At 32.2% G+C, this 14,852-nt stretch overlaps 1 protein-coding gene across 50 annotated transcripts in view; it reads left to right on the top strand.

Moving 5' to 3' along the window:
* The first annotated feature begins 175 nt into the window (after positions 1–175).
* Positions 176–14,852, top strand: part of LOC132951710 (longitudinals lacking protein-like) — a 208,869-nt gene continuing 194,192 nt past the window's right edge. For all 50 annotated transcript variants that reach the window (XR_009665393.1, XR_009665392.1, XR_009665387.1 and 47 more), the window contains exons 1-4: positions 176–507; positions 596–785; positions 2,115–2,880; positions 2,937–3,029. Coding sequence is in view for 40 of the 50 variants with exons in the window: in XM_061023627.1 (XP_060879610.1) it covers positions 609–785; positions 2,115–2,880; positions 2,937–3,029 (1,036 nt within the window). In the remaining 10 variants the exon portion in view is untranslated. The remainder of the gene's footprint in view (positions 508–595; positions 786–2,114; positions 2,881–2,936; positions 3,030–14,852) is intronic.

Below are 14,852 nucleotides of genomic sequence, written 5' to 3'. Positions count from 1 at the left end.
CGCCCCGTCAGCCTTGTACCGTCGACGAACTCGGTCAGCGGTCGGCCGGCGGACGCGCTCCGTTCCGTCACAGAACACGGGACCGGCCGTATAGTATTCGGCGGCTCGTGCGCGCAGCGCCAAAATCCGTGTTCTGCGCACCGCTCTACGGCCGCCGATCCGGACGCGGACCCAGCTCTTGCTTTGTTTCGTACTTGATGTGAAGTCGGACGGTCGTGCTCGCTGCTCCGCCACTTAAAAAAAATCAAACGACCCCCGCTAAAACGTTGTTGATAATATTACATATTCTTCACAGTCTCGCATCAGACGCACGTTACATAACTTGAAAAGTATTTATTTATTTATTAACTGTTTTTATTTACGACAATTATTTTGTTTTTTTTTTTTTAAATGACTTGATAAAAGTTAACTCAGTATTAAACCAAAAATAAAACGCGCATTGTTATTCGTTGTTTAACGATAATTTTTTTTTTTTACTAAAGTTGTAAATGTTGTTTAAATTTTAAGGTGAGTTGTGACCGCATATTTTCAATATTTCCGCACGTTTTTATTTTCATTCCGAATACGTTTTAATAACTTGTTTTTCTTTTCATAGTACTGTGATAAGCATGGCGGGAGACAACCAACATTTTTGTCTGCGCTGGAACAACCACCAAAGCACGTTGATCAGCGTATTCGACACGTTGCTGGAGAGCGGCACGTTGGTCGATTGCACGTTGGCGGCTGAGGGTCAATACCTAAAAGCCCACAAAGTCGTATTGTCGGCATGCAGCCCATACCTAGAGGTAAATATTTCTGATAATCAATTGTTACATACCTATTATTATTAATTCTTATCGTAAATCGCGCTGTGAGTATATTAGTGTAGTAACTCAATTTTGTGTTTCATATGTTTTCTAATAGTAAATATCTCTTTTTAAATTCCGCTAGTGTATTATACTGGGAAAATTGTTTAATATAGTGTAATATAGTGTAATATAGTGTAATATAGTGTAATATAGTGTAGTCATATGATATTAAGATCAATTTTTAGTTTCTACATTGATTCACTCACTGCGATATACATCCTTCCGGAATTGTTTATTTAAAGTAAAGTAGGAGTTAGTTGATTTTTTTACATAACATCGATAATAATTCTGATAAAAAATACGTCCGGCATCTCCGATATACTGATCTTGTTCGCGTTTTCATGCTCGATAGCAGATAAGGTATCTACATTATAATTGAAAATTCCGGTCTCAAATATTTATTTGCAGAACTTGACGCCAAAACTGCATTAATTAAATAGTTTAATATTAATGTTATTAATTATCATTGCTAAATGTATAGCTATGTTAGCTAACTTTGGTGATACGCAGGTGATATGCCCGCCACTGGCGTTTTTTTCGCTAACAAAACAATACAAATTATCAATTTCTTGGCTAAATAAATCCAAAAATCACTGCCAGCTGAGATTCCTTTCCATGCTAAAACATTCAATAATTGTACATAACGAAAATGCGATCATACCTATATATTTAGCCATGATTAATTATCTATTTATGTCCATCTTATACCGAATATATCTGAACGTTTCACTGTCTTTTATGGTAGCTCTGATTTATTACATTTTTTTTTCATATTACGATCGTTTCTACGATACGACTGAATTGTCACCGAATACAATTTTACGTGATAATTTCCCTATTTATTATATTCTCGAAACTGTTATGACCAAGATATTTTGTTTTGTTTTTACATTTAAGAAGTGTACTTCTATATTACATTTTTAACTTACCTACCTTCGTCAAGAGATTAGCAATTGAGGGTTTTCTAAGATTTCTTTAAACGGTAATTAATTATTATCTGATAGACAATATTATGTTATTTTATGAATTTATTACTTTTATTAGTATTTCTTTTTTTTTTATTGAACAAACTTCACTACAGTTTTTTTTATTTTTATGAATTTATGAAGGAGATGCCTTCTTCAGTTCTAGTTCTAGGAATCTGTTAACAATAACAATTATCATTTTAATTTTTCTGGTTTTATGAATTTTAATCTCTAGTATATCGGTATTTTCCATAAAATTCTGTTATCACCACTATTTTAATTAACAATTATTTTTTTTCAGCTTTTATTAAGCCAACATTATGAAAAGCATCCGATCGTCATACTGAAGGACGTTAAGTTCCAAGAACTAAAAAGTATGATGGATTACATGTACAGGGGGGAAGTTAACATTTCCCAAGACCAGTTAAGCACGTTCCTGAAAGCTGCAGAATCTCTGCAGATCAAGGGTCTGACTGATGGTGGTGGCAATGAAGACAGCACAGCCTCTTCAGCACCGGTTAAGGCACCTGTTGCCACTCCGGTCAGAAAACCAATTCAACAGTCAGTCACACGTGGTCCATCTACAGTAGCACAGGGTTTAACGATAGAGAGGAGGCCAGAAAGTCCACACATCAGGTCTCGTGATGATAGTGCCTCACCTACTAGAAAACGCAGGCGCAACCAGCGTAGGCCGTCGACAAGTGACGATCCTGACAGTCATATTGATACAAGCAACTCCTGTGATGTACCGCCCCTTCAGTCCGGAGCCCTGAGCGGCGTCGGTGTTCCTAACATTCCTGCCACCATAACCAAAGGTGCGCCGTTGGATGACGGTGATCATGAGACTGATAACAGCCGCATCAACAACCACGATGCATCAGCTGCTGAAGGTGTGGCAGGACCAAAGATCGAACCGACTGGTGAACTGATTGAACCTAAGACTGAGTATTTGGAAGATATGAACAACGAAGACAGTATAGAAGACTTGACATTGGATGATGATGACGATATGGACAATAGTATGGACATGTCAAGAGCTGGACCATCACATGACAACTCTAACCAAAGTATGTGTGACATTATTATTTATGTAATTTGTTTTTAATTATTTTTAATTATTAAGGTTTTAATCAATGGCCAATGTCTGGAAACCAAACCACGGATGAAGTGTTTATGAATGCACAAGAAGCAGTTGGAGCTCACAGGGATACTCAAGGTAAGACTCGATTTAAATTGTATGGCTTCTAAACACATGGCCTTTCATATGACGGGTCGTATGTTTGGGAGTATTGAAAAAAATTGGTGGAATTTTATTTTATTCTTTGAACTTTGATCACAGCGTTGATCAACTATGCAAATATAACTTTAATGTTTCTGTTCACCAAGTTTTTTCAATTAAAATCATAGAATTATAGCTGTGGCAGAGCCTTAGGTAAGGTTCACATGTGGAATTTCTTATCGTCATTAGTTATATATTCACATTTGGACCCAGCCTTGGTTCGGTTTGAGCTTTGAATGGTACTTTTTTTTTTTCTGGGCACTTTTTGGCTGTTATTTTAGTAACCTGCGGTGTAGGAAATCATTTGCTAACCACTTTTTTCTTTTGTATATATATTTTTTTTATAATTTTTTATTTTGCAATTACTATTCCTCATTGTCTTGTTATAAACAAAGAGCCTATAGAGAAAAATACATATCATAATTAAGTATGTTATGAGGAATCAAACAGATAATATGGTTAACTCTTAACTTAAAATATTTTGATCCCCTCAAAAGATCTTTGTTTGGGCTTAATATGCATACATATTTATTTATAATCTATTCCTTATATTTCTTTAAATTAATCAATTTGTCAAAAGCTGGACTAGAGCGAAAGGAGGCTCGTAAGTTATTCTTTTGTGGCAAATTGACTTATATCTATCCTTTCTTATATTCCTTTTTTATAATATTGCAGTAAAAATCTGTATTTTAAAATTTAAACAACTAGTACGAGTAAAAATAAGTTTTTCTCTTTGGACCCATGAACTTGTGATTTTGAGCTTGTGTTGTTATATAGGTTCTGTGGGTCCTGAGGAAAACTTTAACTTAATTTTCATCATCCTTACAGAGATCTGACCTTTCCCCTTATAATGCACTTCAATGTATTTAACATACATGCAAATTAATATTCATTTGGTGAGGGAGTTTGAAAATAAGATGGCTGCAGTAGGGGATGGGGTGCAGTTAAGCAAGTATGATCATATTGTCATGTCAAGTTATCAATTTTAATATTCAGTGTCTATATTTCAAAAGAATAAAAGTAAATTAAATTAAACTCAACAAGTTCCAAGATCTAAATCGTCCAAACCATTCAAAAGGATGCCGAATCAACGATGAAGAACTTGCTGATTGGAGGTAAGTATAAGGTAACCGGTAAATAGGGATTCTCCACACCTCTTTATCATTCCTTCATTTTTCCTATTCACTCCTTTAATCATTTCTTTTAGATGTAATCATTTTATTTTGACTTATATTGCATAATTATTCAAAAGGCCCTTTTTAGGGCCTTGTTTAATGTCTTTTTTTTTCTTAGCATAAGTAGGAAACAACCAGTCCATTAGTAGTAGGTTTTCTTGGCTAGTATTTTTAATTTTTTATACTAGACAAGGATTGACAACAAATTTTTTTTGTCTATATTTACTGTTAGCGGTATTTTTTTTTTATCCTTTATTCCATATAGAGAGAGTACAATGAGAAAAGAGTATGGTTGGTGTTGAAAAAAAAAAAAAAAAAAACTTTAATTATGTGAGAATAGGAAGCAAAGAGCATTACTATCAATAATTAGTTTTCAATAATAACACACTATTATCATGTCAAGTGTTGTCAACATTGAAGATTGTGTCATCTAAAGGTAAGTGAAATTACGTTCAGCCAAAAAAATTGATCTCAATATTTAATAATTCTTAAATGTTGAGATAAATGACTGGCCAATTAATTATTTTTAAGTGTCATCTATGATGTGAATTAACAAGTATCAACTTATCGTGTAACTTAAAACTTTTCTTTGAACTAATGTAAATTAATTTCTTTCCACTTCATTTGATTGTTATTCATTTTTATATTTCAAATTTTACTACACAATTTTATTTACTCAAAAAAAAATTTTTTTATGTAAAGGGGAAGGTAATGTTCAGAATTCACTTTTTTGTGTGAAATGATTTGTAGCTTTTAATTACTATTAAATTAGCACATTAATGCTTTTCAAAATACTGTGATAACATTTCTCTGACAACGTCTCTACAAACTTGTCTCCTCATTACATAAAATTGCAACTGATACCTGATAATTCACTTCCAGATATATATGAATATAATATATTATGATATCCAACGCTACTTGTTATTTGGGCAACATTTAATTCTACTCTTTTTAATCAGATTCATTTATTGACGCACTTATTGTAATTATTGTCCAAATGATATGTGGCTATTGACCGATGTTATAAGTCAGATTTAGTTTACCTCGTTCACTTCTCCGATCCCCATGATATTTACAGGATTCTCCAGGCGTAAATTTTACCGTTTCGTGCCTGTAGATATCTCGTTTATCTGCTTCTGAAGTTCTGCGCTCTACCAGGGGTTAGGTTAGGTCTGATCAGACCTAAATAAATAGACCGCTTGAAAAGCAATCTTGTAGTCTTCATCGATAAGAAGTTAACAGTTTGAGCTTAGCATGGAGGAAATATTTGAATACCCGTTTTACTCATTTATCACTATTTGGTTGTACAATATTTGAATTTGAATTATTTTGATATCAAATATCAGTAACACATGTTTGTTGGCCCCCATATCAGTGAGGGATGAAGTACAGTCCAATTATTTTCGTCTGGTAATTTCTAGGGTCGTCCCAACGTTTCTCGCTTGAAATAAATCTCTTCTTTTCATTATGCCCATTGAATAAAACTGACATTTTTTAGTATTGATTTTTGTTTTGTAAATCTGGATTATAAATTTTTTTTTATTACATATTTTGAATACCGGCATGCCGTACAAATTTAAATTTGGAAAGACCCTGTGACGTACACTTCACCACTGATGCAAGGGATTATATCTACTTTTTTTTTCCATTTGTTTACTTGGCGAAATCTGAATTCAACCATTACAATATTTGATATTCCGTTACATCATTCTAAATTTGGTTAAGATTACGGAACCACAAATGTGTGAATACTGGTTGAGGAATAACAATAGGAATGCCCGTCAAGTGTTATGTTACGCCGCGAATATAACGGCATAGATAGTTTAATAATTTGTGCAGGTTGCGTAACTCCCGAAAGTGTTACGGTGGCTTTGGGCTAGCTGTCCCTTATTGTTGGGTTGGGGGCAGTTGTCCGAAAAATGATAAGGCAGTTTGTACCACAATACCGTGCCAGCTTAGACCAGCATATTCCAGTGACCCTAATTTGAAAAAAACGTACAATGATGCCATGCTAGCTGTGGTGCAACACCACAAGTTAGGAACTTCATGTTAACCACCGTACAACCACTCTTACCGGTCTTTATCATTATTCGGACAACTTACTGCCAGCCACCGCTTATTGTTATCAATTCTATTTATTTGCTGTCGTCAATATTCTCTATTAGATTTTTCATTGTCGATGTAAAGGGGGGTTCCCACTTGTCGCACCGTGTCGTATAAAAAATGATTGAACTGCGTTGTTCTATTGGGGTTTGCCGTATGGTATATCATTTTTATATCAATTTTATCACAAGACCGCGTAGTTGAATATATTTAACCTTTGGCGTGTGGTTACAGATTAAACTGAAAAATTAACATTTACTGTGATTGATAATAATTTTGGTATCGTAGGTATTGTATTTTGGTAAAAAAAAACCCATGAAACTCGTATTAAATATGGTATCACGATCTTAAACTAGATACGACACGACAGTAACTGTGAACCCCCTTTAGTTTTGCCATATATTCAACATATTGGTGGCCTACTTCTGTATGGCATTTTGAAATCTTGTTGATAATAGATGGCTCAGATTAAGTGTTGTAATGCTGCCCTATGATATGTGGACAACTTTTACCAGAATTCATTCATTATAAAAATTGATTATCCAACAAACGGTATTCCGAATTTGAAGGCACAAATTGTTTTCCACCAGAGCGCGTTGGTTAATCAATGTTACTACCCCTTCTCTATAAAACGCCAGTTTTTCATCATGCTTTTCCCAATCGGCAATCGCACGTAAACGTCAGTTATGTGTGTCTTCCCGCTTACCCAAATGTGATATTTGGAAATGATTGTCTGAACCGATTTTATAATAGCCATTATAATTGAATTCTTGTCAATATAAGTCAATTGCTTGTTTTTTTTATTTAATCCTACCCTTACACATTTTCGCGAGTGACCAATAACCAAAATCATATACGTGTCCGATTAAAATTATAAACAAGTTGCGTACGCAAAGTCTTAATTGATAGTGGACTGGGGACGACATTGAGAGTAGCCACCAAAAGATTCCGCCATTGATAAATGCAGAATACAGAGTACGTAATAGGTCCATTTTGATATAACTTAAACATTTTTCACATCGACCCAAGAGCTTATGACATGTGGTGGCATAGACCTTTTTTAACTAATGGACAGCGCATTCCCCTCAACCTGCCATCAATGCACGGGAAACATACGTCTGGAAACTAACACTATCTCCCACTTACTCTTTTACTCTATATCGTACCAATGACCTCTATGCGCTGTCTTTTAGTTTATAGGTCTATGGGTCCTCTCAACTTCTCAGCGGATAATTGATTCTGTAATTCAGCTGATTAATCCACCGAAATCTGTTTCATCGTTTTCATTATATTATTCGTGTAATCTGATGCGGATTTGTTACGCTTCGTTAACAGCGATATTGCACTAGTAGATACCGTTTATTTATAATTAAAAATCTATTCTAGGTTTCTGTCCTGTAACTGTTGCAGCCTCACTTTTCTGCTCACGATAATCGTCCCAGTTATATTCAAATGATTGTCCCGACTATGACATCGTGGAACCCGCTATCAATCATGTTTTTTAATTATAAACATATTTTAGCCCAGCCCCCATTAGTTACTGATCTTATTGACCGTCGTTGGAACCCATTATTACCATCAACCCCTCTTCCCATTATGTTTCAAACTGAGCGCCTCCCTTTTGTTAATTTGGAAGTGGTATTCATTTAAAATGTAAATTAATCCACGAAAATATCGGGCGTGATATTTACAGCATAATGCCGTGCACGGTCTTTGAAGATGGTCTACGTAGCGGCGTGGGTTGTTATATTTTGATTTCACCAGTGTACCAGATAACAACACGCCAGTACGCCACGTCCGTGAGCATCTTGTTCTGATAACTACTCAAAATCCATATTTTCCATTATTTATAATATAAGGAATAATTACTATTTTCGCACCTTACCGTATACCTACATCCTATAGGAATTATAAATATTTGCTTACATGTCTATCGAAGCGCAGGTTTGATTGGATTCTAGCGGTTTTTAAGAACATAATCTAATCCTATACATAAATCACTAAAACGTGTTAATTGCCCATTCATACCTATAAATACTTAAATTAATTACATACCGTAAAAGGGGTGGTTCCGGGCAGAATTTACAATTTTTCCTCTAGTATTTATGTAAATGTAAGTCAAATACATTTTTGATGTTACCTATATGATTTCATTACCCCTATTTAATATAACATTTGAATGATAATATGATTAAAATTGCTTTGCTATTACCGTCAATTTTAATTCAAAATAGGTACCTAAAGTTTTGACAACATTTCAAACTGTTTACGTTGTTTAATTCTGCAGAACAATGTATAGATCGTATAGAATACTTTGATTAATTATTTTATTTTATTTATTTATTTTTTACTGTAGTTTATACGTTATACGTATCAAATCATAATCGTAATGACAAATATTAAATGTTCCGTACGATCTATAGACATTATACTGCTGATTTAAAGTCTTAGTTTTTTCAGAACTAATAAATTTTTTCAAAATTAAATAAGTAAAATTCGTATAATGAATTTCATATTGTTAAGTAGGTACCTACTTTTATATTTATTGTCCATTGAGATTTGAGTTATTGACATATGCATATGTGTACACTACGAGATTGGTAGGTAGTCACATAATAATATTATAGTAATATTAATAATAATTTACAACTTTAAAAACTAACACTTAGTTGACGACGGGTGGTGATGATGAGATTAGAAATTGTTTTTGTCCCTTAAATAAAATCCATAGCGAGGTCCCTTAAGCGGCCCATCGCCCATACACGGACAATAATATTGTCAATATCGTATCAAATTAAAATGTCCATAAAATTAATATAAACACATCGAATGAAGGGCCTAATAGATTCTACTGTGTACAATCCTATGTATATAATAACTATTTGGACCATTTGGTATCAGATTAATTTGATTTAGTACTTCAAAATAATTATTTTCGTATTAACAAAATATAACAATCACTATATAAAGTTCGATTTATTGATTCGTGATGATTAATTATTATTTACTTCTAATCGCAACTTTTATACTGAAGGTTAGAATATTAAACTAATATTTACGCCAGATATTTTGTAATAAAATGTTTTTTATATTTTGGTTTTGACTAAAATGTTGTCAATGTTTTTTTTTTGTAAATTTTATTTAGGTTCCAAGTTTAGCTGTTACCAATTTTTACCAACATAATCGGTCTAACAGACCATTAACCTTCTGACCACTATCTTTTTAACAACCTAACGGTTATTTTACGATCGGCGCCAAACTATTTGTTTATTAACAACTGCTAAAGCCGGGTTTCAAATTTTTCCTTATTGTGTTAAATAGGTATTTTCAAATCATAAGTATGAACGTGTTAGACACAGGTGGTACTTTGATGTGTTCGCGGGGGAAGGGAATTAATCACAATTTAACCCAAATAGTGAGTCTGCTAAATTAATATTTTTCTGGGGGAGCTTCCCCTGTGATCCTGCTACAAATGCCGCCTATAATATTAGTAGAAATATTAAGTTAAATATGCTAAACTAATTTTTTGCTGCCGCCCCGCAACTGTCCGTTTAACAATGGTATTTTTTATATACCTACCTACCGTTAAAGAACAGTTTCCAAGCTGAAAGTTGCGACCACCCGTAAATCGTAAAAACTTCTGTGCTATGGAGAACATAACCTATATGGCTACTTATGCTGCAGTTGGCCGCAAAGGCTAGTCGCGCTTGAATACCATACCTATACAAAACATTAAAATAGGTACAAATAAACAATAATAGGTATATTATTTACGAGAAATATTGAAATTTTAAATTAATAGTCAGCTGACTTAATCTCCTGATAGTGGGGTGATAGATTTTTTTATTTAACTCAAGGCGGTGTAGTTCTAACTCGGCTTGAGTTCGAACAAAACGACAGCCATTTTATTTCCAAATTTTCTCTGGCAATTGGAGGGTGTATGAATGATTAATTTTTCAAGGATTGTTACTACAGCAGCTGTTATTACTTCGGTTAGCCTTAAACGATTTTAGTTGGTAATCAAAAATGTTCAATTAATCGATTAGACGTTCTTTCTTTCCTGCGTTCTGTGACTAGGTATCAATTATGAAGATTTCAACATTGCATCTGTTATGGAAATCTAAGTGTAGTTGTGTAGCCCTACACCTACCAGTACCTAGGTACTTCGTTGGTGTAGTATGCTACCTAGTACCTACCAAAAAAACTTTATGAGTATTTAGTGTTTACACTTTATCGTATTTTAACTACTAAATATTGATTAATAACATTTTACTTAATGTATTGCTGACGATCTAGTATTTTAGTACATTATACAATATTAATACTTAATTGTTATGTTGTTTATACGTCATCCCAGAACACTTCAAATGAATGCTTGTGTTTTAAATTTTAATGGACCGCCACCATTCCTATTTTAGTTGACGGGCTAAAAAATCTATTGCTTAACACCAACGAGGGTAGAACACAGCACATACTAAAATAACATAATATCTAAAAATAAGTTATCATGAGTCTTGGTATGGCAGTGGCGTACGCAGAATTCGTTAATGGTGGGGGGGGGGTATCATATTTTATATACAATATATATAAAAAAAAAATGTTTATACAATTGTATTCTTCTTATATTTAAAGACATGCACAATACAATTTTTTAAAAATGTATATTTTATAGACTAAAAACACTAACCTATTAAGTTATAACTTAATATTAATTCGTCTCGATGATTTTGATAATTCATCTAGTACTGCGTCTGTTGAGATTTCAATATCCCGATGAATATTTAGCATTGAATAATCTATAATCTATAATATAATCCATTTAAGCGAGATTCTCCGGTTGTATTTCGTAGATAGGTTTTGAGACGACGAAGAGTCGAAAAAGTCCTTTCTGGTGTGGCTGTCGTTACTGGTAGAGTAACAAGAATAACTAAAAGTTTTCGTATAATTGGAAATATTTTTTCATCACATACAAGTAAAGCTGAATGGGCATTTTTAAGATTGTCATTCATTTGGCTTACATAATTCCACCATAATCTAAGTTCTCCGATACTTTGTTGTTCACTGCACTTAACGATTTTTTCATAACGACGTACTAAATGTACAATGTCAGTCTCAAGAAGATAGATAAAAAAATGAATTACGTTTAAAATATTAAATAATTGTATAAATACAAAAATATTGAACTCAGAACGGCTCGTTCTGAACGAGAGTTCAAAATAAAATGAAATTGTGCGAGTATTCTGAGTATTCACGTTGCAGATTAGTGTAACTAGTACCTAATCATCGATCGGTTATTTGTAGATTAGTTTAGTTGGTATATAATATTTATTATCATGTCAAATCGCATGATTCAAAGATAGTAACGATATTACGATTACAAAATATTATCTATTATACACATTACACGCACACGTATATCTGTGTATGAACTTAGTACTTACTACTTAGTACTTTGCTCATAAACAACCATGACCCATGTAATAAAATGTGACATGGAATGACAATAATTATTTTTCGACAAAAATATTAACGCGTTATCGGGGCCAAACTAGACCGATATACGGAACCTTTTAAAACCACCGGGAATAGACCGACCGACAAAACGCATAATATGATCCTAGTCTAAATATAATATTCCATTAAAAAAATCATTATTCGTATTTTACTTGGGAGGTGGGGTAGGGGTTTTAACCCCCCCGGTCGATACGACACTGTGGTATGGATATATTTGACAAGTTATCACGATGACTAAACAATAAATAGCTTTTATATTGTTGTACCTATCACCATTATAATATCTTGTTAATCTCTTAAGAACTCAAGTCACAGGTAGGTAATTAAGATTCCGTAATAAAATGAAATAAAAATATAACACATGTAGTATGACAGGATACTCCAATTTTGGTTATATTATAATTTAAAAATATTATTCGTGGCTATTACTTTTAGCGTATATTATTATATTTTATACACACAGTGACATATGCAAAAAAATTAATTTTATGCCTAATAGTAAAATAAATTACTTTTATAGTTAAATCCAAGTCTCCAAAACGTCATTTCATGAAAACGGAAAATAATCAAATATCTTTAAACATAAATTCATAAGCGGCACTTGGTTGAAACTCATGTGGGTGCAAACGTTTGTGGTAGTAAAATTCACAAATCCCTAAGGGTGGCAACTAACCATACTTAATATAACTATTGCAGTATTGCTATAATAAAAGAAGTAAATCAAATTAATCGTTACAAAAGATATCGAGTGAATATCAAATGTTGTAAAAATATGAATTTCAAACGCTCATAAAAATTTAATTTGCAATTCTTGTAGAAATTTTTTTTTTGATAAAAGTAGACAAACTTATGGATAATCTTGTATTACATTTTCAAATCTTAGATTAAAAAAGAAAAATTTTTATGAATTCTCAACTCTAAATAATTTGCTAATTTTTGTGATTTTTCAGTATTTTGTCAATATTTAAACTTTAAATGCTTATAAATAAAAACTGAAAAAGGATTTTTAATTTTTTTCATCTGCCTTTGAAACAATAACCTAGGAGCCTTCTATTAAATTTTCAAGCTTTTTCACTCAACAGATAAAATTTTATTGATATTTATAGAAAAAAAAACTAAAAAAATTGAAAACTGACAATGGCCGTGAACAGCTCAAAAAGAGTCAAAATATTTTGTAAATTTTATGGTGTATAGAAAATGCTAATATAAACATTCAGTCAAAATGTCATGTCCCTACGGTCATTTGTTTTAGAGTTACACCAAACACCAAAATCGATTTTCTCGAAAACAGATTTTGCGTAAAAATTCCCGTTTTTTCTTAATTTTTCTTTTGTTTTTCACGTCGCGTTTGAAAACTATTAACAAACTATTGACGTACATACCACGCCTATGATATTAATAAGTATATTTGATGATATTAATGTTAATAAAGTAATTTATATAAAACCTATTCACGTAGAACTTTATTTTAAATATTCAGTTCATATCTATTATAGTTAAACATTTCATAGATTTTTAACTACAAAACAATTATTAAATTTTAAATTTGATACATTTTGCCAAAATTCGAAATTTAAATTTTTATAAAAAAAACTGTGCCTATGTATTTTTAATATTTTTTAACTGATATTGTAACAATATATCAGGAGCCTTGTATAAAATGTTCACGTTTTTTTTACCCAACAAATAAAATTTTATTGATATATAAATAAAAAAAATTGAAAAAATTGAAAAAATTGAAAACTGACGATGTCTGTAAACGGCTCAAAAAGAGTAAAAATATTTTTAAAATTGTATTGTGTATATAAAATGAAAATATAAACATTCGGTAAAATTTTCATGTAGTTATTCGTTTTTGAATTACGACAAAATAACAAAATCACTACATGAGAAATCGAGTGAATAATCCAATCTTGTAAAAATATGAACATCAAACGCTCATAAAAATTTAATTTGATTTGCTTGTAGACATTTTTTTGTTGATTAAGGTAGACAAACTTATGAGTAATCTTGTCCAACAAATAAAGTTTTATTGACATTCATAGAAAAAAACCTATGAAAGTTTGAAACTCAGTATATCAGTAAATATTTCAATACAAGTCAAAATATTTTGAAAATTTTTTCATGTATACAATACAGTATTTATAATATTTAGTGAAAATTTCATGTACTTCCTATCATTTGTTTTGCGTAAAAATTCCCGTTTTTCCTTAATTTGTATTTTGTTTTTCTGGGCGCTAATGAAAACTATTGGGAAATCAGCTATACAATTTTGAAGTGATCCATGGTGATTATTTAATATTTATTATCAAAATTACATTATATTAGTATAAATTGTTGGCAATAAAAATAAAAATAATAAAAAAATAATATATTTATATTATATTTTTCACTGTTGTGGTTGTCTGTCTGTGGGTACAAAATGATACTTTTAGTCTATTACAGGGACGGCGCTAAGGGGGGGGGGGGGGCAAGCGTAGGCGACTGCCTCCCCAGAATAAGTTCTCGCCCTTCCCCCCAGATCTCCTATTTTTACTGGTCTGTTATCGTTTGTATGATGGACATTATATTATAATCGTAAATACTAAATGGGATTACTATCTTAATTTTTAACTCGTCATAATCGGTAAATGTGATCGTTCAAAATGTTTAAAAATGCTGTTTCCCAAACGAGTCGTCACTCGTCATTCTGTTAATTGTGTAATATAAAATGTAATGTAATGTATAATCGTATGTGTATATGTCATGTGTGTGTGTACACTTGTGCATGGTCGCATTTCGTTCATTCGTTGGTACTTGGTATAAATATTCGTTGGTGTAAATGTTGTTTGATTTCACTTAAATGTTAAATCTCAAAAACTGAAAAACAATAACATACATAAACCATTATTTTTTTTTCTATTGATAGAAGAACAATAATTGTTGAGCTTGCCCCTTCAAAAAATGTACTTGCCCTTTATCGCCC

The sequence above is a fragment of the Metopolophium dirhodum genome, chromosome 9 (assembly GCF_019925205.1).
Source record: "Metopolophium dirhodum isolate CAU chromosome 9, ASM1992520v1, whole genome shotgun sequence".
NCBI classification, from domain to species: Eukaryota; Metazoa; Arthropoda; class Insecta; order Hemiptera; family Aphididae; genus Metopolophium; species Metopolophium dirhodum.
The sequence above is the reverse complement of the archived record's forward strand: the minus strand, read 5'-3'. Positions and strand labels throughout refer to the sequence as shown.